This window comes from Vigna unguiculata, chromosome 4 (genome assembly GCF_004118075.2).
Source record: "Vigna unguiculata cultivar IT97K-499-35 chromosome 4, ASM411807v1, whole genome shotgun sequence".
NCBI classification, from domain to species: Eukaryota; Viridiplantae; Streptophyta; class Magnoliopsida; order Fabales; family Fabaceae; genus Vigna; species Vigna unguiculata.
In genome coordinates, this window is record NC_040282.1 from 6,247,815 (window position 1) to 6,275,789 (window position 27,975).

General features: G+C 28.0%; 1 protein-coding gene and 1 pseudogene across 1 annotated transcript; both read left to right on the top strand.

The window, feature by feature from the left end:
• Nucleotides 1-7,024: 7,024 nt before the first annotated feature.
• Nucleotides 7,025-10,307, top strand: LOC114182074 (annotated as a pseudogene).
• Nucleotides 10,308-24,338: 14,031 nt separating this feature from the next.
• LOC114180322 (protein SPIRAL1-like 1) lies at nt 24,339-27,230 on the top strand. Its single transcript, XM_028066617.1, has 3 exons — nt 24,339-24,450; nt 25,726-26,039; nt 26,911-27,230. Exons 2-3 carry the CDS (start codon nt 25,746-25,748, stop codon nt 26,992-26,994), a joined length of 378 nt encoding a protein of 125 aa, XP_027922418.1. The 5' UTR covers nt 24,339-24,450; nt 25,726-25,745; the 3' UTR covers nt 26,995-27,230.
• The last annotated feature ends 745 nt before the right edge of the window (nt 27,231-27,975 follow it).

Consider the following 27,975-nt stretch of genomic DNA (forward strand, 5'->3'; position numbering starts at 1 on the left):
TACAAACTTTAAATACATTTAATATTTGATCAAATACATTACAGTTACATATATTTAAAAACATTTAATATTTTGGCTATAAGAAACTTTTGATTATGTTTCAGTCGGGAGATGCTTCTAAAGTTTTTCTTTATTGTATTTTTTTTTCTTTGCCGTAGTATCTTATTAAGATATATCTATTATGTATGGGTTAAATATGTTTTTATCCCTCATGTTTGAGTAAAATTTGGAATTAGTCTATCATCAAAACCTTTGACCAATTTAGTCATTCATCTTTAGAAATGTGTGGATTTAATTATTTTAATCAAATTTTATTAAGTTTATTTGAAGTTTCAAACGCGTTTTGTGATAATATTTGAGTTAGCATTTAAGCGAAAATGGATAAAACAATGTAAACAATTCAAATACTATCACGAGATACATTTGAAACGTTAGATAAACTTAACAAAATCTGGTTAAAAAAATTAAATTCATATATGTCTAAAAATGAAGGACTAAATTAATTAAAAGTTTCAAAGAGAGACCAATTCTAAATTTCAATGAAACTTGAGGGATAAAAACATATTTAACTCGTTATGTAATTGGGATGCATTAATTATATAAGTTTACGAGGGAGAGATGAAAAGAAATTAAAATAGATCATATAATATAATATATATATATATATATATATATATATATATATATATATATATATATATATATATATATCGAATGTGAATAAACTTTTGAACTAAAAAGTTGAATTCAATATTTAGTAAATAAAATAGTTTTAATCCCATATTTTATAATTTTAAATATAAGTTTTAAGAAATAGTTTATGATAAAATATATATACATAAAATTAAATATCCAAGGATATACGATGAATGTTAAATGTTGTAATTTGATATATTTATTATAATTTACTATAATTAATAGTTTTACTATATCTAGTTAATTGAATTAATTAATTGAATCAATTAATTTTTATTCAAAAACTTAATTTATAAATTGTTGAAACCTCTTTTTAATTTTTAATTTGGTAACCGTTTTGTAATTATTTTTTGCTGGAAAAAAATGTGTAATATAAAAATTCAATGAATTTCCATTAAATAATTTGTGTAATTTTTTATTACCAACAATTATACACGAAGTTCTATTTTTTTTTCTATAACCTATTGATAATGAAATATGTTGGTTACATATCTTAATGACAAGATTATGTAAGAAGGTTTAAATAAAATAATATCTTTTTATTGTTCCTAAATAAATATTTTCAGGACTTTTATGTTCATTTTTTTCCTTTGTTAAGAAACAATAAAATAGTCCACAAAGTGAGAAAAAAATTATTAGGTGAGAAATGTTTTACAACCCAAATTTAAATTTGTGTAATCAATGTAGCCTTTTGCACAGTTTTTGAAAAACCTATTTATTTTTCATTTTCACACGAAAAACCCAAATTTGTGTAGAATCATTTATGCTTTTAATGTTTTCCTAAACCATAAATCATTAATATATATATTTTTTATTGTCACAATATCTTTACAACCCCGTTTGTGAGACAACCAGTCAGAATTTGCTATTTTATATTATTTTTCAATTTGGAATTTGAAAATAAAGTTCTTTATTTACAATATATATATATATATATATATATTTTTTTTTTTTTGTGAAACTATAATGTGCATAGTACATTGTCACAAAATATATAGAACCTTAAATTGGTGAAAGAACTAATCAGGATTTATTATTTTATATAGTCTTTTTATTTAACAAATTAAACATAGACACGAAACTGGATATCAATCATGTTAAAATGTATTTAAATTTTTTTAAATCTTTAACTTTTTTATTTCAAACTTTAATTAAAATTTACTCTACATTATTCAAAGAAAAGTTTATTTAAAAAGATCGATTTATACATTAAATTTCTTACAGAGAGTAAAATAAATAAAAAAAACATGTAACATTTTTATAAAGATTTAACAAATTATGATTCAATTTGAAATTTGCATGATACAAAAATAAATAATGATTTCAAATTTAAAATCACAAAAAAATTGTAAGAATGCGATAACAAAGTTTGAATTTGAATTCAAATTCCCAAGAATATGTAAAATGCCTTTTTAAAGAACTCTTTTGATGTGTCTAAACAATGTTGGGATACTTCTAACCTTTCATAGAAAATTGCATCTACTTAAAAACTAAGAAAACAAACTACTAGGGATATTACCGTAACACTCCTATCTAATTATTTGACATGTATCCAATAAATAGGTTTTTTCATCATTTTGGTACCCTGATGGAATGGTTTAACCAACTGAAAACGTTCTTACTGTTTTGTCCCTATTTTCTACTCCGTAGTGAATTTGTGTTTGGGTATTTGGTAATTTCGCCAACTTTTAAATGCATCTGGAACTGATTTGACCACCTTTCATTTCGACGCAGAGGCTTGGTTTGAATGCAGAAGCTTGCTTTGGAAGAAAGTTTACGTGATAAATATGGAAGAAGTTGTGTTATTAGTTTTTGTTTGTTGTTTTCCAGTTCTTTCTTCCTTCCATTTTTTATCCTTACTCCAGGTATTTTTGTATATTTTCTGTGTTGCAATGTTTATGGGTAATGATAGAATGATATTTGGAAGGAAGTTTACGTGATAAATATGGAAGAAGTTTTGTTGTTCGTTTTGCAGTTCTTTCTTCCTTTCGTTTATTAACCTTACTCCAGGTATTTTGTATATTTTCTGTGTTGCAATGTTTATGGATAATGATAGAATGATATTTGGAAGGAAGTTTACGTGATAAATATGGAAGAAGTTTTTTTATTAGCTTTTTTTGTTTTTTTTTTGTAGTTGTTTATTCCTTTCGTTTTTTAACCTTATTCCAGGTATTTCTGTATATGTTCTTTGTTGCAATGTTTATGGGTAATGGTAGAATGATATGAAAAGTTTTTTATAGCATTGTTTATAAAGGTTTCAGAGGTTGTTTTTTGTTGAATTTTTTTTTGTTCATGATACATACTCCAGTTTATATTTTTGTTTTTGCATATCCATTTTTTTACTGTTCATTGTTTCCGTTTTGCTTTTAAGTAGTTTGATATTTTTATTCTGTAGTTAATGGTTGCTATAGTTCTTTGTTGTTTTTTATTTTGTTTTATTTTGTTGTGTTTATTTGAATATTTTCTGTTGTTTGTTTTTCTTACAACAAATATTTTGATGTTTTATTTTTTCCAATTTTTTGTGTATTTTAGGAAGTGCAATGGCAAAGAAGCTGAATATGATTAAAGATATTGATGGTAAGAGGGAAACTCTAAAGCTGACAGTTAGAGTTGTTGATCATTGGTATGTTCAGTCCCGTGATTCTACTCTTCAGTTGGAGATGATTCTGATGGATGAAAATGTAAGTATTTCATTAGTAAACCTTTTAATTTTTTGATGTCTTATATATTTTAATTTGTTATGTTGATTATTTATTGTAGGCGGACAAAATACATTGCATTGTTCGCAGGGAGGAGTTTGATTTATTGGATAGCAAGTTGATTGAGGGAGAAACATATATCATGCACAATTTCAAGATACTGAAAAATGAAGGGCAGTACAGGGTATGTGAGCATCCTTACAAGTTACTGTTTATTGGTACTACATCCGTGAAGTCGCAAGCTATTGCTAAACTTCCAATGAAAGCTTACACCTTTAAAAGTATAAAAGAGATTGTTAGTGACAATTTTATTCCTGACTTGCTGATAGGTATGAGAAATATGATAACTGTTTTATTTTAAACAAATTTGCGTATGATAGTCATACTAACCCTATTTTATATATTGTGTCATTGAGATTTGATTGGTGTCGTTGAGAATGTGAGAATCAAGCCTTAGTTCAAAAATGTAGACTCAAAAAATGTGGTGTTTACTTTGGTGGATCTGAGGTAAACTAATATAATTGTACTATAATATTTTGTTAATATTTTGATTTATTTGAACTGAAATTTTTTTATTTGTTGCAGTGGTGTTGCAATTTGTTGTACATTGTGGGATGATTATTGCAAGAAGTTTGTACAGAGGTTCAATGAGCTACCTAATTCGGAGAAGCTTGTGGTTATCATTACTCAAGCTAAAATCAAACCAGCTGCAGGTACATTTCTTTATGAAACATCTTCTTCCTTGACTGTGATTTTTCTTTTTTGTAACATTGGTTTTCATATGTAGGTGAATGGCCAGTTTCTGTTTATAATACGTGGAATGGTACAAAGTTGATTATGGAAAATGATTTTCCTCAAATAGTTGATTTTAAGAAACGAATGAAAGAGTAAGATATTCGAATACTCAAACAAAAACTTGGAAATATTAAACCATGTTAATTATTTGAACTTGTATTCGAATGATTTTTCATATAGTAAAAATAGTGTAGTTGATTTTGTATTTTTTATTTGATTTGCAGAATTGATCCTGATGAAGTGATATTGAGTCAGTGTGCAAGTTAATTGACTCAGTCTTCCCAATATACTGATGTTGAATGTTTTTAGTGAAAAGTTTGTCTGAAATCCCATCAATGAAGAAGGTATGAAAGCAAGTTTTGAGGAATAACTTTATTTCATTTATGTTGTTTAAAGGATTCTAACTTTAAATTTTTTCTTTTGATATAGGAAGTTGTATGTGTGACTGTTGCAACGACTGTTAAGTTTAACTTAGATAATGGGGGCTAGTATTATTTGGTTTGCAACAATTGCAACAAAAGGACTTATGAAGCAGTTTCTTTCAAGTGCACTTATTGTGATACGGATAATGCACTGCCTGTTTTCAAGTTGGTATATTGTTATATTGTACTTTACATTATGTGATCTATCTTAGTTGTTAATTGTAATTTTTGTGTGCTTTCTAGGTATAGGCTCCAAGTCCAGGTTTGTGATGATTCAAATAATTATGTTAACTTTGTTGTATGGGACCAAGAATGTAGCAACATCATTGGGTTGTCTGCTGCTGATTTGCAGAAAAGAATGATTGAGGTCAACCTTTTTATATTTTGCATTGTTTGTTTTGTATCTGCTATTAGTGGTGTGAAAAAAATGGTTTTTATATTATATTATTATCAATTACTGCTAATGAATGAAATTTGTTTTATATTATATTGTTGTTAATTACAATAGGCTGGTGAAGATGACCCCCTTTGCTTTCCTGATGCATTGGATGTAATGCTAGGCTGTACCTTTGCATTTAAAGTTTGAACCCAACCAAGAACTAAGTGTGCATCTGTCATTAAAGTTTCAAATGTTTCAGAAATAGTGGCACATGTTAAAAGTCTTATCCCTCCACTTCAAGTAAATATTAATTTGAAATGATTTATATATTTCTTCCTATATGAATTACATGTAAATGTAAAATATTTTTATGTATTTGTATATGTAGATTGGTGATAGTACTGATAAATGCAGTATGGATTTGGTATCTGAGAGTTCCAGTGTTATGGTAAGTATATTAAGGTGCAATTTTCGTTTTTTTCTTAATTTGAATCATAGTTTTTAAGTAGATATTACAGAAATTGATATGTGATTTTGTTCGTTTTGTAGATTTCAGAATTACGTGGGAAAACTATTTGTAATTTGGCTGCAGACACTGATACTGATATAGTATATTCGTATTCAATTTCCTTTATTCATAATGTAAATTATAGAGTATTTGACATGATGATTTTTCTATTCTTAATTTTGTAGATGAGTTTGAGTGCAACTGGTGATAATGATTCAGATTATGTTGTAATTGGAACTCCAGGAAAGAGGTTATTGCCATGTAGTGAACATTGCAATGAATCTTCTCAGGACATGGATTTTGCTCAACTATCCAGCACTAAGATGAAGAAGTTTATCAAGAAGGAGAAAACTTAAATTGATTTATATGTTCTAATTTGTATATGTTTGATGTATATAATTTAGTGTGCTTTAGAACAGTTATGGTTAAGCACTTTTTTAGCTATATATGTTCTGTAAATTAGGTTAAAGTACATTGTGCTTGATTCTGTTATGTTTTGTTTGGTGTTGGACTCATTCCCGAATATATGTATGGAAACATCTTCCAATAGTATATAGTAGACGATTGATAAAATTATAGGCACTAACATTCATTAAAGGGAAATACATGGTTGATAATAAAGGAAATTAGATTAAGTAGGTCTGTATACATACAGAATCATATATTGTCTTTCAAAAAGCAAATAAAAAAAGGCCTTAAACTATTATCAAACTTAACATATAAACCTTCATAGTGTACATTAAGTGATTAAAACATGAATTGTGCTTGAACGGTTTTTGTCAACTCAAAACATCAGTTTGTGTCCAGCTTCCAGTCCATTAACAACGCAAAACTGCTTCCACCCTCGAGTTATGTAGCATTCCATACGCGATCTGTTACTCCATTTGATATTACATTCCCAAGGCTACATCAGCAAATTATGCATCCAAGTACTGTAAATGAAATTCAGAATATGTCAAGTAATTTTATAAATTCATATAACAAAATAAGTTCAGAAGCAATGAAACTTACCAGTGATGATGAGCGAATATCGTTTTCAATTAATGTTTTCTCTGTTGAAAAGTAAAATGGATTTTCATCATTGCTTTCCATTGTAGTACTACAACTATCAGTTGATTTGTTGATGTAAGTTATTTCATCACCAGCCAAATCAAATATTCTTATTAGGAATTTGTAATCTCCCATGTAAGTTAGCCTCATTACATGATCATTCTTGATTTCATAGTACTTAATAAACTCTGAAATTCCCTTTCTAATATAACGCATATGCAAGAATCCTCTTGCAATGTTAATTTCGTGGATGTTTTCTACTGGGTCAATCATCTCAAAGTTATCAGACACAAATGTTGGACCCCAAAATCGTGAAAATGCATCAGCAAACATTATAAATTCTTGTAGCATAAATAACTCCTCTTTATGTTTAATATGAAATCATTGTAAACCAGTTACATATGAATAATATTGATGCGATAATGTTACTGTTGTATCAATAATTTGATATTGAAACAGTTGAAGAATCTGGGCAATGGGATCTATGGTGGGACATCAGTCAGATTTTTTGGAGCAAGGTATTGTATTTCAGTCATGTCTATGTAAAAAATCCTTAAGTCAAACACCATGTTTCCTAAATATTTGACTGCAATATAATAGTTGTCTTTGAACTTGTAAAAACTTGGTATTTCATAACCTCCACAAAAGAAGTTTTCAGACACTGAACTTTCACCTATGCGGACAACTAACTTATTTCCTCTTGGGTCCACTAAGTAGTTTAGATTGTGTCTAACTTCTTTTGACCAATAAACAAAGAAATCTTGGTCAAATTGAATGTATTCCTGCAATATGTATGAAGTAAAGGAATGAAACATTATGAACGTAGTACAACTGTCTGATGTAATTTTTGCAGATAATAAACCAAGAAAAAAACAATCTTTCCAAATGGGTTCGAGTATACTGATTTGGGTTCCTAAAAAATTTCAGAGTAGTACAACTATTTCAGAAGATGGATTTCCACAATATTGAAGAAGAGGTAATGGAGTCTGTGTGGTCAAGAATCATGTTTCTTTAGACAATCGATTTGTGGTTCCATATAATCCTAAATTGTTACTTAAATATGAAGGTCATATAAATGTTAAATGGTGCAACAGAAGTACTTCAATTAAGTACTTATTCAAATACATCAACAAGGGTTATGACAGAATTACAGCTGCTATAGTTAATAATATCAATGGATCTTCTGTTCATGACCAGTCAGGAGATGAAATTAAACAATATCTTGATTGTAGATATATATCACCATCCAAGGCCTGTTGGAGAATATTTTCATTTCCTATTCATGGCAGGAATCCAACTGTTGAACTATTATTTTTCCATCTTCCCGGAGAACAATCAGTGTACTTTAAAGATGATGAGTTTATTGACGAAGTCATAGGAAAAGCAACTGTTGCAGAATCAATGTTCACAAGTTGGATGGAATGTAACAAAAAGTATGAACTGGCAAGAACTTTGACATACCCAGAGATTGTGTCAAAATTTGTCTATGTCAAGAAAGACAAATGTTAGAAACCCAGGAAAATAGGGAACACAATTGGAACACTTATTTGGGTTCCACCATCAACAGGGGAATTATACTATCTAAGGAGGATGCTAACTGTTGTCAAAGGTCATTTACCTTATGAACATATCAGGACGGTGGACAATATATTATATTCAACCTTTAAAGAAGCATGTGAATCTTTGGGATTTTTAGCAGATGATAAGGAATATGTAGAAGCAATCAAAGAAGCCAAAGATTGGGGCAGTGGAAATTATCTAAGGAAACTTTTCGTGACAATGCTATTGTCCAATAGTGTTAACAAACCACATGATCTATGGGAAAAAACTTGGAATTGGTTATCTGATGACATATTACATAGGCAAAGAATAAAAGCTGGCAATCCAGGTACGTTTCACTTAAATTTCTAAACTTTAAGAAATAAGTTACTGAATTAAGCAAAATGTAGATTTAAATCAATGTATTTAAATGCAGAACTACAATTATCATCTGATATATTGCGAAACTTAACGTTATTCCATATTGAAGAGCTCCTACAAACCAATAGAAGAAGCCTAAAACAATTCCCAACAATGCCATATCCAGATGGTTATTTTATAGTTCAATGTGGGAACAAATTGGTGTACTCAGAACTTGACTACAATGCTGTCACTGAAGCAAATGTATTTGAGGAAAATTATGATCGCATGACAGGTATAACAATTAAAAATTCATGTGTAGATTTTTTGTTTAAGTACTTAATATCTGAATTACAATTGTAGAGGAACAAAAGGACATATTTGAAAAAGTTACTCAAGCTGTTATTAAAAATGTGGGTACAGAAAAGACTTTCATGTGGAGAACTCTTTCTTCAGCATTGAGATCTAAGAGAAAAATTGTATTAACTGTTGCATCAAGTGGTATAACATTTTTATTGTTACCAGGAGGAATAGCAGCACATTCAAAGTTCAGAATCCCAATTCCAACCATGGAAAACTCAATTTGTAACATAGAACAGGGTTCTGAAGCTGTAGAGCTACTAAAATTAGCTGACCTTATCATTTGGGATGAAGTACCAATGGCACACAAATTCTGTTTTGAAACTCTAAAGAGAACGTTAAATGACATAATGAAAGACAAAATGAAACCAAATTTAGTATTTGGAGAAAAGGTAATAGTTTTTGGAGGTGATTTCAGACATATATTACTTGTCATTCCTAGAGGTAGTAGATCAGACATTGTACATGCAACAATCAATGCTTCATACCTATGGCAGCATTGTCAAGTATTGACATTGACTAAGAACATGAGACTTCTACAACCAGGTTTACAAACCAGTTCAACATCGAAAATTCAGGAATTCTCTGATTGGATTGTGAAACTTGGTGATGGTATGTTGTCTGAACCCAATGATGGTGTTGTGGATATCGAAATACCATCAGAATTTTTGATCTCTAATTTTAACGATCCAATTGAAGCTATTGTATTAAGCACATATCCTAATCTATTAGAGAACTATACAAATGATAATTTCCTGTAGAGCAGAGCTATAGTGGCCAGTAGAATAGAGACAGTAGAAGAAATCAACAAATACATATTATCTTTAATTCCAGGTAAATACTAGGATACTCTTAGTCACATATGTTAGATATTGAATATCAATTATATTTCTTGTAACTAATACAATGACTATTTTGTAGGACAAGAACAAGAATACCTAAGTGCAGATACAATTGATAAAACAAATAATTCAATAAATGATGAATATAATGTTATTACTCCAGAATTCCTCAATTCATTAACTACATCAGGCTTACCAAGTCATCAAATAACCTTCAAAATCGGAGCTCCTATAATGTTGCTAAGAAACTTGGATCAATCAGAGGGATTATGCAACAGAAGCAGATTAATTATTACAAGGTTGCAAAACCATGTAATAGCAGCAAGGATTGTAAGTGGAAACAAAAAGGGTAACGAAGTTTATATTCCACGTATGTCTATATCTCCATCTCAATCTCCTTGGCCATTCAAACTAATCAGAAGGCAATTTCCTATAATGTTATCTTATGCAATGACAATTAACAAATCACATGGGCAATCTTTGTGTTCGATTGGATTATATTTGCCAAAACCAGTCTTTAGCCATGGTCAATTATATGTTGCAGTTTCTAGGGTTCAAAGCAAATCGGGATTAAAGATTTTAATCCATGATTCTGAGAAAAAACCATTGTCTTCAACGACAAATGTTGTATTTAAAGAAGTCTTTCAAAATGTATAGAAAATTGCAGACCATATTAACTTCATTTTGATAACTCTGTAGGTTATATGCTTTGTGTAGAGAGACAACATATCAAAATTTATGTGAAATGCCATGTCCATTATCAAATGAGTTTGAAAGTTAGACAGTTACAAATATAAAGAACAGAAAAAAGGATGATACCTGATAAAAGGCACAACTTCACCATTGTATGAATTGTTGCATGAGCTAATTGTCTCAGAAATGGATGACATAGTTATTCCAACTAAAAAATGTGTCCTCATTTATTACAAGACCAACCATCGTGGACACGTAGTCATTTACAATAAAGAATGCATTTATGTACTGAACTCTTTTTCTTTTTACACCACCGCCACCTCCATTTAATAATTACTTTCACCAACACAGTCATAAATTCAATTAAAAGCTACCATATACATGAATCAATCTGCGACAAATGTTTTTACATTGTAGAAACCCTGTATTCGTTTTTGAAAATTTTATGAACTGTTAAAATATAGGTTATTAACTAATGTTCCATTTTCATTTCTAAATGTAATTAATCACGCTAATTGATCCTTATTATTGGAAATTAATTTACTTTTCTATCCTTAAAATTTATTTTTATAACAACACTTGATCAAAAAATTCAAGATTTACGATTATTTAAACTGATTCCATTAGTCATTACCATGATTAACAAAATTGTTTAATATAGAAACTCATACTTCATCCATTTAAATAAAACGTTGGCATACATACCAAAATACAAGTGTCAACCAAAAAAATGTCATTGTGCGTAAAGTGCACCAAAATATTACCACATCATACATAAGTTAAACATTCCAGTTAAATATTCCAGCAACACCCTAAATTTTCTGAACTACGATTAAATTGTCTTTATTTTTCATAACTTCCAACTTTATCCTATCACCAGCGCATAACTTATTTTTTGTGACAAATCTCCTCCATCCACACCCCATATAGCATTCAGTGCATGATCTCTGAGCCCATCTAATTGAACACTACCAGTACATTCTATTACCATTTGATAGTAGGTATTTCTTCTTAGATCTCGAAAATGCAGTGGCAACGAAAGAAGCATTCACATATTGAAAGAGAAAGTAAAAATATTATAAGTAACTGCAAAACATAATAGAAGATCAAATAACTTTACTGAAATAAATAAAACAGAGTCCTATACCAACGACGATGCACCAACATCATAAGCACTCAAACATTTTATTAAGGAATTATTAGTTTCTTCGTCTACAACATCTGCAACATTATTTGCAGTACCAGAACAAGATGCAACATTTGTAGTATAGGCAATCTCGATTCCTTCCACTGAAAATAACATATACAAGAAAACATTCAGTGATACATAATTCATATGCAAGTAGACTTCATCCTTTAGATTATAGTACTTAAACATTTTCCCAATCGGACCATGAAAAATCGTTGTAGCATTAGGTTTCACATCAAACTTAAACTTGAAAGTTTTAGAACAAGGATCTACGAACTCCATCTCCTGGTCATAAACGATTTTCTTCTCCCAGAATAGGTGGAAATAAGGATCCAAGCAAATTGTAGACTGCATTCCGAAAATCATACAATATTAGATTAGAATATGAAATAGTTATTTTTACACAAAACAAGAATGATAAATGCTAGACATTCACCTCTTTGGGAGTTAAGAGAACCCTGAAAGAAGACAAGAACCTAGACCACACCAAATCTTCCTCTGCAATGTAACTATCACCTAGACCTCGGTATTCTATCTCAATCCATTGTAGGTCGAAAATCCTCAGTCGAAAATATCTATCACCACAAAATACAGTACAGACATAATGCAAGTCTTTGAGTTCATAAAATTCCTCGAAATAAGGTGGTATTCGAAAAATTTCCTTTCTTATCAAATCTTCCTCAAACTCTAAATTCATAACATTGCCCATTGGATCAGTGAAATAATTTGTCTCAAGAGTCATTTTCTTTCCCTATTCAAGCATAAAATCATCTTCAAAATCCCCAAACCCCTGCAATGTCCATATATGCGAGGAAATGACAATATAAGACATGCATGTAAGACAAATGAACAAATAATGCATCAATAATATTTCAAAGATCAATAGAAACAAAACACAAGTACCGATCACAAAATAAAAGCTCACAAAAAAGCTATATAACTATTAATAACGCAAATCAACTGCAAAAGTAAAATGCTACTTACATCACCCGGATACAGCAAGCAGATGGAGTTTTGGAACAGATTTTTGAAGCTGTATTTACCCAAAAATGACATCTTCTCCCACACCCATAGAATGGACTAGAGAAGGCAAGAACTGTGACACTGAACGGAAAATGAAACGAAAAGTCTAATACAGTTTCTTCATAAAATTGAATATAATATTTTCTTCCAGAAACATCTCACAATATATTAATTACCTCCTTAAATCAGAATTAAATTATTTACAACCAAAACAAAAAATTTTTATTTATTTTTAATACTAATTAATGCAAAATTATAATATGAAGTTAAAATTTATTATCCATAATTATATTAGCTTCCTTAATATAATTTTAAAAAATAAGGAAAACCCTGAATATATGATAAGTTGAAATACAGACATTACTAATTATTACTTTTATTATTCTTTACTAATTATTATTATTATTATTATTATTTGATGAATTAAAGATTACTACTTATTTGTTTTATGAGAGAATTATTAATTTTTCCCGATAAATATTACTGATCTAAAATAACACATTTAAAAAAAAGTAACAATTTTTCATACTATTTAGCATATAATAATGTTGTCTGTTGTCTTAGAATCCAAATAAATATACGAATTAAAATATCTAAATTCGTATATAACCAAAATTTGAAGTTAAATTAACATTATACTGTTCATATATTATTACTTTTACGAACTATAATATTGTTTAACGATATTTATCATAAAAAATACCCATTACATAAAAAATTAACATTTTTTTCTATTACAAATACAACATTAAAAGTAAAAAAAAAAAAGAGAAAATACCACCCGTGCCTACGCACGGGTATAGCACTAGTTGAATATTGAAACAAAATCTGGAAACTCAAAAGTTCAAAAAATTTAGTCTTTCAATGACATAATTGTATTATTAAAAGTGAAAATTATAAATTTTTTAGAGTTAAATATCAAAGATAACAAGTGTATTATTAAAAAGTGAAAATTATTTTTTTTTTAAGTTAAATATGCTAAGATAACAAGTGTATTATTAAAAAGTGAAAATTATAAATTTTTTTAAGTTAAATAGGCAGAGATAACTACTGTGTTTAATTTAAAATTTTATAAAATTATGATTCATAGTGCCAAATTGAAAATTACAAAATTAGAAAAATAAAATACTGTATAATAAAGCATTTCTTTATGGGTCTTTTTTAGGCCTATAAATGACTTTCCTCCACAAGAGTTTGCATAAGAGTTCGAATTTAAGATGAGAATAAATTTTATCATTGGAAGAATTTAAGATTTGTTTTGTTCTTAACAAAACAATAGTATTTTATAAGAAATAATTATTTAATAATAATGCAATAACATAATAATATTAATATAATAATGAAAAAATTTAAAATATTATATAAAAAATAAATAATTAGTTATTGACGTCAACAATAAACTAAAGATAAACTAAATAATAAAATATTAAAAATAATATTTCATTTAAAATTACAATATATTTATGTCAAAGTTTATGTCTCTGATTAAGATTATTAAGTTAATATTCTCATTTTGAGTTATATTTATCATCATTGTTTTTGGATTATATCTAATAATTATAAAAACATTAAATACTAGTAATATCACATAACGCTGGGTATATTTGTTTTTTCTTTTTTATTTATCACATATAATCGAAAGAACCAATTACATTATTTTTATCAATTATAGAGGAGACTGTGTTTGTTTCCGGCGCATTGGGTTTTGGGTTTTTATGTGAGAGAATGGGCTCCATCCTCATCATTAATGTGCCCTTCACGTTATGTTATCTTCTTTCTTTGCTTTCCAAACGGCCCCCTTTCCAAGTTTTGACTAAGGTTCTCTCGGTCAAATTTTGATCAAAATCAATTTTGTCAAATTTTAGTAAAACTTTGATCGATGCTAACTTGAATGTGATAAAATTTCGGTCCGGAACTAAATTTAGTTAAATTTTGATCATGGTTGACTTAACTAAATTAGATTGAATTTTAATTAAGGTAGGCTCAATTGAAATCGACCGATCTTTGGTCAAGACTGGTTCAGTTGAATTTTGTCGGAATTGACCACTATCGACCATCGGTTTGAACCGACCCGTCTCAACTAGGGATAAAAATGAGTTGGATCGGGTATGGACAGTGCTTATCCGCTACCCGCTCGTTTATCCGTCAGATACCCGTTTAAAAAATACTCGCTGATATTTTTAAAACACATGAGTACATGTGGATACCCGCATACGCGCAAAATATTTAGAAAAAATATATATTTTATAAATTTTTAAATAAAATTATAAAAAAATAAAATAAAATATAAAATTAATTAATTTTAATTTTAATTTTAATTAAATATAACTTAATAAAATATAAATTAAATTTTAATTTTAATTTTTTGTGAGTAACAGATACTCACGAGTATAGGTAATATGATACTCGCACTCGACCCGTTTATGAACGAGTATTAAAATCATCTCTACCCGCAAATAATAAGTACCCGCAGGTATTAACTATTCGTCGCAAATTTTATTTGCGAATACCGCAGACACGAGTATTTTTGTCATCCCTAGTCTTGACCTTCGATCTGGACGAGTCCATCTCGACCTTCAGTCCAACTCAACTAAAAATTTAGATTGAAATTTTGGATTGGATATTTTGAATTTTTCATATTTAAAAATCTAGATTCATAGAATGAATATCCAATCCAAAAAATATATAAAATATAGATAAGATTGAAATCCAAATTAAATAAAATGGATGAAATTTTTATTAGAATGTACGTTAAATAAATTGGATTGAAACAAGAGTGGATCAGACTAATAAAAGTTTTTTTTTTTTGCCTACTCATAGAAAAGTTTCCTTGAGTATAGTTGGAATAGGGTTAGAAAGAATAGTAGAGAGAATTTTGGGATTTTGAATACCTGATTTAGCAGTAGTGATTGGATGAGAGTTGGTAGTAGAATGAAGAGGAGGTAAAACAAGAGAGGTGGATGATGGTGGCAAAGAAGAGGCATCAAAACGTGTTGGAGAAGAGGTATTATTATAATATTTGTTTGAATGTTTTTTTTTTTTGTATAATTAGTCGTATAGTACCCAATTTGGGGCTAGTGTGTCAAATAGGTATCCGGTTCAAAAAAAAATGTCAATTGCATCCCAACTTTTGAAAAAGTGCTTCAATTAAATCCTTTTCAGACAGAGTTGACTAACGCCGTTAGTCAATGTGCCACGTGTCAATTTGTGGTTTTTTTGATTTTTTTAATTTTTTTAATTTCTTTTAATTTTTTGAAAAAAAATAATAAAAATGCCGCGTGTCAAGTCCCTGTGTGTGACACGTGTCATTGTCAGTGCCACGTGGCATTGCAATGGCACGTGTTAGTATCACTATCAGATGTCATTGTGTTGATTTCGATTTAGTCCCCATATATGTTTTTTTGTTTCAATTTAGTACCTACTTATGTATATATGATTCAATTTTGACATAATATTTTTTAATAATTAAAATCCATTTTTTTATAAAATTAAAAGTAATTAAGTATAAAAGTTTTACAAAAATTAAGTATTTGATATTTATATTAAAATTTAGTGGTAAAAGTCATTTTATTAAGTTATTTTTAATAAAAAAATAGTATAACATTCAAACCAATAGAAATTTTGGTTTAAAATTAGTAAGAGACAATATTGTTCTATTTTGGACAAAAAATAAAAATTAACAAAACATGAGTACTTAATAAAAAAGTAATTAATAAAGTAATATGTTAAAAAGTCGTTTTTAATAAAATATATTAGTATAACATTTATACAAATAATAAATTTGGTCTCAAAATGAGAGAAACAATATAAATATCAGTACTTAATTTTATAAAAATATTTATACTTAATTATTTTTAATCTTATAAAAATGGATTACAAAAATATTTTAATTATTAAAAAAAATTGGGACAAAATTGAATCAGATACACATACTTAGGTACTAAATTGTAACAAAAAGACATATATGGGGACTAAATTGAAATCAACAGAATGACATTTGATAGTGACACTGACAAATGGCATTACAATGCCACGTGACACTGACAATGCCACGTGTCACACACAGAGACTTGACACATGGTATTTTTATTTTTTTTCAAAAAATTTAAAAAAACCACATATTGACACGTGGCACGTTGACTAACGGCGTTAGTCAACTCCGTTTGAAAGGGACCTAATTGAAACACTTTTTCAAAAGTTGGGATGCAATTGACACTTTTTTAAAATTTGGTACCTATTTGACACACTAGCCCTAAACTGGGTACTATACGAGTAATTATACCTTTTTTTTTCTAGTGTTAACCGGGAAAATGTCAACCAACCTAGGATTGTTTGACATTTATATATTTTCTGCATTTGGTAAATAAAAATAGTCTATCTAAACATAAAAATTAAATTTTAATAAATTTGGATTGATTCATTCAAACAAAACATTTAGCATATAAGTAATTTAAAATTTTACCACTTCAAATTCAATATATTTAAATATAATAAAAATTGAGAAGTTTCTTATTTAAATTTGAAAAACAAAAAGCACAAACTATATAGCCTCACAGTTTTTTTAATATGTAAAATTGTTTTAATGTGAATATACACAAATTTATCAATACTAATAGCAAGAAAATAAAAATAAAGAATAGAAATGTTTGACTTAAGTTAAGAATGATGTGTTGTCTTTTATGTATTTCTTAGAAATTTACTAGAATAAATTATTTACATGGTCATTCAATTTGATAGATTATCAATCTATCCTTTTAACCCAAGGCCCAATCTCTTGTGTTAGAAAAGTTGAACAATAAGTACATAAAAATGCAATAATTTGATGGCAATATCCATTCTAATTATTATTTTACTGGTGACTTTTATTTTAAAAGACAATAAAATGAGTTTATAAATTAGGTCAGTATTTCAGTATAGGTAAAAAATAAATAATAAATATTCAGAATACTTTCATTGATTATTGATGAAATAAGTGTGCTCTGGCCATCCGAGCATGATTCTTTTTTGTCCACACACTAAATCCTTTACATTCTTCATTTACTTGGATTATCCAAATTTTGTTTCTTCAAGTTTTGCTTCTCGTATGAACAATTATTCTAGATGTCGTTTTTCTTACATTATTTTTGTTGAGGTAATTTAGAAGATTATAATTTAAAAAAATTATTTTTTTTACATTAAAATGATATTTGGATAAAGTAATTAAAAGGTATCTTAAATGAATAAAATAAAAGAATTTAAAATACTCTAAAAAAATATAATAAATTTGAAATTTCATTTATTTTTACTGTACTTACGAAGGTCAAGCTGAGTCAATTCAGTCAAGTCGACCTGGTTGAAGGAGCGGTTGAGTTGATTCAGGCTGAAGGGTCAATCAAGTCGGCCATGCCATTAGTTGAGCCAAGTCAGTTAAGGCTGAAGGTTTGAGCCGAGACGGCATGGGTTGAAGGTCAAGTTGAGTCGGCTTAGGACAATGGTTGAATCGAGTTGTCTCGAGCTAAAGGTCGAGCCAAGTCGGCTCGGATCGATGGTTGAGCCGAGTTAGGCTAGACCGAAGGTTGAACCGAGTTGATCCTAGCCGAAAGTTGTGCCAAGTCGGTTAGACTGAAAATTGAGTTGAGTTGATTGAGATTGAAAGTTAAGCCAAATCGTCTCTAGTTGAAGGTCGAGCCAAGTTGGCCTATGTCGAAGTTTGAGCTGAATGGGTTCGGGTTAAAGGTCAAGCTGAGTTGTCATGAACTGAAGGTTGAAATCAATCTTTCCTAGTTGAATGTCGAAACGAGTCAACTCAAATTAAAGGATGGGCCTAGTTAGCCCAAGTTGAATTTATTGGAGTTGATCCTGATCGAAAGTCAAAACAAGTCATTCTGGATCGAAAGTTGAACTAACTCAACTCGAGCTGAAGGATAAAGTTGAGTTTGCCTTAAAATAAAAATTAATTTGCTTTATCCAAATAAGAAAATTGAAATATAAAATATTTTAATTACTTCATCCAAACAAATTATTTAAGAAATTAAGAGAATTCAATTGTAAGTAATTAAAATACTATCTATTTCAATTTTTGGAAATTCCTCATCCAAACACGAGGTTATATTCTTTGAATTATCTTTGTTGACATTGTTATAACCGAATTTAACGAAGAATCTTTTTGAGAAAAGTTAGTGATATTTAGAGATCAAACTGTCGCTTTGAGTAGTTTGAAACGATATCCAAAGAATATTCGAATTCATAGTGTAATTTTTCTGGCAAAAATTGCAAACCTTTTGATGACACACAGTTACCCAAGTCCCTCATACATCCAAGAGTGAGTTGTGGTGACAACTCTGAAATCAACTCTTTACTTTTATAATACTTTTCTGCTGCTCTCTTTTTCATATTACTCAATGTGGGACTTTGGTAAATACCCACTTGAGAACCAACACATATATATAAAATCACAATCTCTCAATGACTATAAGATGAACATAACCGTATATGAAAAATATAAAAACCAATAATAGAATAAATACCCATAACATCATTGTATTAAAATTTTGAGATAAAAGTGATGTCAAATATCTTATATGTGTAAAACTAATGTCTCATATTTATAAAACTACAGTCTTTCAATGACTATAACTATATATGAAATATATATAAATCCAACAATATATATATATATATATATATATATATATATAATTTAATATACTTCTATTAATAACTAATATAAAATTATAAATTAATAATAATATTAGAAAAGTAATGGTAACTAAATATATTAATGAACTTAGGTAAGACCGATCCAAAGTTCATATTTAAAAGTTGAGGCTCTTTATTTTAAGATGATTTTGGATCATGTCGAGCACCTACAAACTCTTTGATTATTTAGCAAAAAAACCATACAACCTTATAGGCCATGGAAAAAAAAAATGGTATTAATTGTGGTTGGTGTTTGTATTATCGAAGGTCTTTGTCATGCTGGAGTATAATTAGGTTTGTAGTCAGATTTTCCTATACTTTGGTACGAACTGAGTAATTAGTTACTTCAAGCAGTGGATGATGACACTGACAATGTCTTCTCACCATCCTCCATCTTTTTTCTTTTTTTTTATATGAAAAATAAACATAGGTAGTTAAAATGAAATTAAATCAAATACTTTATTATGATTTTTATGACTATGATTACGATTTTTTATGAATAATATTTTTGTAATTACAATAGTCGAAACATTTTTATAAGATTTACATGTACTTCAGATATTAGTTTCACTTTGATATCTTGGTTTGCTCTGGTTAACCGTGGACTGAGATGTTGTAAAACATTCCGATATTCTTCTAAACAGCAAGATTTAAGATATGTTTAATAAATATAATAATGAATTAACAGTGCCTATTTTGTAAATGATATTTTAGATTTGTACTTGAATACACTTAGATGAATTAAGTTCAGAGTATTTTAATACTTGATTAACATATCTCATATAATTTTAATGGGATAATTTTATATAAATAATTATTCCAAAATGATATCGTCTTATTAAATAACTGTTAAATTTATAGAGTACAATTTCAATGATTGTCTTTATTATTTTTATCATTATCTCTATTTTTACTTGTCCTCTAAGGTATAAATCCGAAAAATATAGAATTAAAACATATGTAGTGTCTAACATTATTCTTCCTTCTGTTTATTATATTTGAAACAAATGATGAAACCGAATCCTTTATGTGGTATGATATGGCTAGGAAAATTAAGATTATAAGCTCGTTTGACAAAAAAAAAAAATTGAAAAAAGAATTAGGTTTTAGTGGATAAATGAATTAATATGTTTTGCTTTAGTAACCTAACTTATTGGATTATAAATATATAGTAGAATTAGTTGACAAGTTAATTGGTAAATATAAAATGATATAAAAGGACATAAGTTGGTTTTATTGTATAAAAAAATTATATCACTACAAAAAAGTTTTCATTAACCACTAATTTTAGTGACAAATAATTGTTAATCACTACAATGATCAATTTATATATCAATTTATAAAATAAAATATTATTGGTTACTAAAATAATCAATACTATAAATAAAAATTATAATTGGTCGCTAAATTTGTCACTAATTAATTAAAAACTAATTTAGAAACCAATTTCTTTTATAACAAAAATCTTGATAATTAATGTTTAGTGACTAATTTTTCTTTGATAGTTAAAACATTGATAGTTAAATCTTAGAAACCAACTTAGAGACTAATTTAGAGACTAATTATAATTTTTTATTCATAATAGTGAGTGTTTTAGTAACCAATAATTTTTTTATTTTATAAATTGATATCTAAATAATTCATTATAGTGACTAACAACTTTTTGTTACTAAAATTGATTATTAATGTGACTTTTTCTTGTGGTGTATATTTTAAATAGAAATATATTATTATATAATTACATTTGTTTTCGCAAGTCTAAACACACACAATAGAAGTTAATCTGAGTTGTATGAAGCCTCCTTGCACAAGCGATCGAGATGTTTCTCTCCAACTCAAATATCTCTAAGCCTGAAGTAAGGAGATACCTAAAATGACACTATGACAATTAAGTCCGATTTACGTGAAAAAAAATAATTATAATATTGAATGCATAAATATTAACTCATAAGAAATGTTATTTATAATATTATTATGGACTTTACTAACATAACTTTTTTATTTAATCTCTTATTAGGCGTGTTAACCTTATTATGGAAAGTGATTTAGTCTAAGTATATGGTGTCACTATTGCCGAGATATTACTAGTTAATATAAGAGCATATTAGAATGACAATGGCGTTTCGGTCTCACAATACAATATTAAATTCTTATCATATCTTTTTGCTGCTTGTATCGATTTTTAAAACTTGCATACTTTTTTATTTAAACAATATGCATTAATAAAATTTAATTTTCATTACTTTTACAAACTTAAAAAAGTTATCTAAAATGAGAATAGGTAACTATAGGTAAAATAGTTAAAGAATATAAAAATAAATATATTAATATATACAGTAATAATATTAAAAATTAAATAAGCTAAAAATTTGAAAATTTAAAATAAATTATTTTAAGATATTTTATTAAACATTTTTGTATTGATGAAATTAATTTATATATTTGACTAATTAATCCTACCAAACATATTTTATATAATCTTTGCATATTAGACAATACTTATATTTTAACCACAAAGGTTCGTACTTATATACTAATATTCCAGGAGAGAAACATAAGACTAAATTGGTAAATTATTATCATAATTTTATTAAATATAATTATTTGTTTTTATTTTTATTATTATTATTAATATCACAACTATAATATAATTATTCTTTTTATTCATTTTATTTATCATTTTCATTTTTTAAATTATATAATTATTTAATTTTTTTTTCTTCAAACTATTTTTAAAAGTTGTGTTTCATTTCTAAATTAAACATATAAATATTTTATCTCTATAATTTATAAAGGTAATGTAAAACATTATAAATTATCTATCATGTGACAAAATACGTATCGTTTAGTTGAAAGAATTTTTTTCATAACTTCTATAAAATGCATGGAAGAAATATATATTATTTAATTTCAAAATCAAAGGCAATTTTTTGAAATAGTCTGAGAATTAAAATTTTTAAGAAGAATAATAAATCAGATAGAAAAACTTGCTGGAATATCCCTCTTTCTATAAATACACCTAATAATACGCATTTTTTCATAAATATATTAAATATTAAAGATTTGTTATTATCTAATAAGTTTGGAACATGCAATGCATTTTGTAAAGTAATATTTTCTTTCACCTATAGTTTGTTGCTAACAATTATTTAAAGGATTAAAAACTGTCTTATTATGTTTATCTTAAATACTATCATCCCTGCAAGTTCTAAAAATAATTAATAAGAATAGTTGTCATCTTTATCTTTTATGATTCGTTATCGTTATCATTAATGTTATCATTAATAACAATCATTATTACAATCACTCTAATTATTGGCATATCTATTCCCACTTACAAATGTCATTACCAAACAAATTTAAATGAAGAAGTAAACAAAGATTCTATCCAGTATTTAAGATTCAATGTAAAATATATATATATATATATATATATATATATATATATATATATATATATATATATATATATATTTGGTTCTTCAAGTAAATTCTGAAATTAGTTCATTTTTAAAATTTTATACTAATTTAGTCATTCAAATTTAGAAATGTGTGGATTTAGTTTTTCTTACTAAATTTTGTTAAGTTTATTTGATATTTTAAACGCATTGTTTAATAATATTTGAGTTAACAATAAAGCGAAAATGTGTCAAACAATGTAAACAATTCAAATGTTATTATTAAATGCGTTTGAAACGTTAGATAAACTTAAATTTGATTAAAAGAATTAAATTTACATATTTTAAAATAAAAGACTAAATTAATCAAAAACTTAAAAAAAAACTAATTTCAAATTTTACTTTAAAAAAGGACAAAATATATTCCTAACATAAATAAAACTCTATGAAAGTTTAAAATTAAAATCGATAAGAAAAAACTAAAAACAAACATAATAACGGTTATTTTTTATTTATTTATAACGGCTATATTGGATGCATGAAACGTTGGGGTGAAGTAAAATTTATTTGGCTAAGACAACGAAAAGCTATGCACGTGAGGAACATTATTGTGGTTGCCAGACATGGATCATGGGCCCATCCATGGACTCTGCTGTGGGCCCAAAATCCAGCTCATTTGATTCACCTTCCTCCACAACCACACTTCAAATTTTAAAAAAGACAAACCTTATATACACCTTTATTATAGATGTTAGTGTTCTTCACCAATCAAATTTAACATTTTACTTTATATGTTACCAGGATCAAATTTTAAATGCGATTAAATTCTTAAAAAGTATTTAAATTTTTTCTTTAAAAACAGGCAAATCACTATTTTAAATATAGATATGTACTTGTTTTATACCAAATGTTTTTCTTATTTCCTTTATGATCAATTTTCCATGAAAATTTGACTGATAATCAAAATTATTCAATTTTCAAAATTCGAATGTGCGACAAAAGAATTAAGTTGTTCATTTAATTCATAAAATAATACGAATTAAATATATTTGTAGTTACTAAATTTTTATTTGAAATTAAAATTAATTAAAATTTATAATTTTTTTTAAAAGTTTGATATTGTTTAATTTTTAACTTTAAAATTGAATAAAAATAGTTCTTTTAAGTTAAATTTTGTATAGCACATGTTTGAGAATACTGTTTGAGTTGTTTATTTTTCTGACAAATTATATTTCATATATCATTTTAGAACATGTTTAATAAACTCAAAAAATGAATGTTATTATTTAAAAAATATATTTATTTATTTTTAAAGTTATACCAACCTATATTCAAATTTAATACAAAAATAAATTTTAATTTTACATAAACCGAAAATATATTTAACCTATAAAATTAATTATTTTAATTTAATTTATAAACATGTCAAAAGCGTAAGAATTCGATTTTATCCTTAAACCCATGGAGAAATATTCTCTTAGGTTTATAACTTAAATGTTAAATTTATTCTAAAAAATTACAATTTAGTGTTAAATTAGTGTTTGTTACAGTTTGGAAAAACAGTTCACAAATTTTAACGGGGTGATTATTAATTTTTTATATATTGAGGAAGTAAATAAAAAAACTATTCTCTTGAAATAAAATTCTCAGCGGTCAGTTAATTTTAAAATATTAATTTAAAAATGGTATTCTTGTGTTTGAAAAAAAGTTGGCTCCTTTATAAATATCTGTTTCACATAGCTGTTACAAAGTGTGCCTCGCTTCTAACGTCACCGACTCGGTTGCCATCAGCGAGTGAGTGGTCTCAGCATCAACAAAGGTACGAAAATTTCAGATCTCACTTCTTGCTTGGTTACCATTCATGTACTGTCTAATTTCCTTTCTGGGTTTCAATAATCTGTGTTTCATGTGCTGTTTAATACTGTACGATGATAATGTTTCGAGTTAACTCATGATGTTCTTTGAGAAAAAATGGTTTGGTGCTTTAATTCCTGGTACAGTTTTTTACTGCATGTATTTTGTTAGTGGTAATTTGGCTTTTTTTCTGGGTCATTTTTTCTAATGGTGGGGTTTTGCTTTTTTGTTACCACCAGGATTAGATTTGTTAGTTTTTTAATAGTTTGGACTGATGGGTTGTGACCTGGATTGTGAATCCTGTTCTGGGGTGTTCTAGTTTGTGTTTTTCGTGCTTGAATCGCTTAAAAATGGCTTCTTTAGCTCTGATTTGTTGATGGGTCATTTTTCATGAGATCTAGCATCTGATTTCACCGGTTTTCTTATTCAATTTTGGGCCTTTAAGTTTTTTGAGTCCATGCAATTTGAGCATGGCTAGATCAGGAGGGTCTGGCACGGGAATGGTTTTGGTTTTGCTTGATCTGTGCTGAGAGAAACGTCTTAAGGCAAAAACAAATTATGATTTCATTGTAGGGTAGAAGAAACAGGACTGAGTGCCCTTTTCATCTGATCCTCTTCAATAATTTTATGCTCTTGAAGAAGATATGTGCAGATGAAGGAAAAGGATATGGAGATCTATGTCTCTTTCAAAATAAAATGGCTATATAGTTTCAAAATAAAATGTGCACGAAATAAAGAATGAATTAGGAAAATAATAGTATTTATTTATCTCGGATTTACTCTTCTGAGTAAGACGTGAAAAACTTTTAAATCATTTGATGACCACTACATGCATAGATTTAAATTTTCCCAATTCTCAGTTTTCATTTTCCTATTCATTTCCTTTTTGACATCTGCATTTTCCATTCTACATGCTGATGATCATAAGCTTTCAATCCTGTGGTTTTATGATGAAAGATGCAGGAGTATTGAAATTGAAAGTTCATATGTTCTTCATCAATGTGAAATAATTATCAGTGTTCATTCAAAACCAATCACATTACTTACTTTGGGGGCACATAATAAATACTTCACTGATTTGAATACGGAATCAATTGCAAGTAGTTGTTGTTTTTTGTTGATCTCTGATGGCTCTTGGTTCTATCTGCTGCATCTGAGGCTGTTGTTTTGTTATTCTGTGAATTTTGGATGTAAAATTTCTTGTGACAAAAAGTGTGATGCTGCTATTTATGTTGTTTAGACTCAGCAAACAGAGGAAAAATGGGTCGTGGTGTGAGTGCTGGTGGTGGTCAGAGTTCCTTGGGTTACCTCTTCGGCAGTGGAGAGCCTGCCAGCAATGTTCAAAGTGCTAACCAGCCTGCAAGTGGTGCACGCACTCAAAATGCACCAGCACCGGCACCAGCACCAGCACCAGCAACTAGTGCTCCTTCACCACCAGTTGAAAAGCAGCTAAGTCCAGCACCAGTTGAAAAGCAAATTCCTGCTGGAATTCCTGGAAGTCTCAAAAACAATTACCATCGTGCTGATGGCCAAAACTGTGGCAACTTTCTCACTGTACTTCCCTTCCCAACTTATATATTATGATTGTTTTGATTTTAACCTGCCCTTTATTCAATTTTGCTTTATATGTTCTTGTTTATCTCCACTTGCATGAGTCTGGGAAGTACTACAAAGTTTCACAGTAAATTTGATGCATTTTGGAGTCTCCTCCTCTTGCATTTCCTAGTAATGTCCACCAGCTAAAAGTAGTGATGTTACAAGTTTAGTGTTGATAAAATTAAGGGGCCAAACAAACTCTGAAAGTAAAACATGATTTTTTTGATTGCAATAGTGTAATACATTGTGGGAGATCCTTTTAGCATAAAGTTCTAACGAAAAGCTTTCAAAACTTTAGGGACAGTTCATATCTCTTGCCTTGTTGGTTGGAATAGTGACATAAATTCTACCTCCTGTACTTGCTTATCTATAAGACATGATATGGATTTACAAATACTGTACTTTGTGCAACTTCTTAATATTTGCTAGGTTGCAGTACTGCACTAGTTTCCTCCTTGTTGAGTTAACACTCAACAATGATGTGCTTAGATGTTAAAATGTATTATAGTTTTATTTAGAATTTATTTTTCGAGATTTTTGAGACTTTTAGGACTACATAAAACTTTTTGAGGCCTTTTTTATTCCTTGGAGGTCTAAAGCAATGACTTTACCTGTCCCTGGATGTGCTATAATTTAAGCTTTCAGCATAGTGATGTGAAGTGATGTGAAATGATGAGAATTTGTAGAGGGAGAAAAAGAAGCAACATTTAAACATCTACTATTGTTTTTTACTCTGTTGAATTGGTGTGATGCTTTAGGAATGAAGATTGAAGTTGTTGTTAGGGAAGTGAGGAATTGTTGCTAAAGATGGTTTATTTTTGGGTTGCAGGATCGGCCATCTACCAAGGTTCATGCTGCTCCAGGTGGTGGATCTTCCTTGGGATACCTCTTTGGTGGTCCTCCAGGGAACTAATTAATTCATGGCTGTGGTTGAAATCTACCATGTGATGATGTATACTATCATGTGTAAAATAGATAGTGTTGTCATTGCTTTATGTTTAGACCAGTCAAAACTTTCTTCTTCTTCTTCTTCTCTTGACAATGTTGCTTTGTTGTTCTGTGCTATTGTGTGGGTTTCAATTAAGGAGTTTACTGTGCTAATGATCTAAAGTTCTATTATGAAATCAAGTTCAAATTTTATAGTGGTTTTTTATACTCTCTTTTGGGATTTTCAAAGAAAGTAACAGTATTTGTTTGAAAATTTTATGACAGAATAGAGTTAATGGAATCAATTTTTCATGGCAGTTCCATTTTTAAAACATTCAAAGTAACCCTATTTTTTCAAAAATTTATGAACAGATTAGAATTAGTATTTTTACTTTTATATTTTATTATGAAATCAAGTCTCTTTTACATCAGTTTCGGAGGATTGTTTTTTCTCAAAATGTTCAAAAACAAGTTAATTAGTTTAAAATTTTATATATAAGATATAGTTGTTCTTAATGTTAGAAAAAGAAAAAGCTTTTTCTTTCTTTGCCATTTTCTATTTTATCTCTTCTGTCTGTGTTCTCTCCTCTTCCAAATTCCTATTCTTTAAGAACTCATCGCTTTTAAGTTAAAAAATTATGAAAGACGTTTATTTTTTATATTAGAATCTTTTATTTTATAAACGTTAATTTTGAAGTAGTTTTAGAGCCAACGTTTGAACTAATGGTCTTCGTCAGGAGTAATTAACTAAGAAACATTCTCAAGGTTAATTGTTTCACGTTTTTCTATTATCAACAAGATATGATTGGTAACAAATATATGAATTGTATTACTTGAAAAAAAAATTATAAATTAAAAACTCGTGCATAAACTAGTTATTAATTTTTTTTTTGTAATATCTCTAATTTTTTATTTAATTTGTATGTAAATTAATTTTAACTTACGCAGAATAAAAAATAATTTCATA

Bases quoted from the DNA above. Each gene is read 5' to 3' on its own strand.
- LOC114180322 (XM_028066617.1), top strand. From the start codon at position 25,746: ATGGGTCGTGGTGTGAGTGCTGGTGGTGGTCAGAGTTCCTTGGGTTAC. The intron at 26,040-26,910 runs GTACTTCCCTTC...TTTGGGTTGCAG, and splicing joins ACTGTGGCAACTTTCTCACT to GATCGGCCATCTACCAAGGT.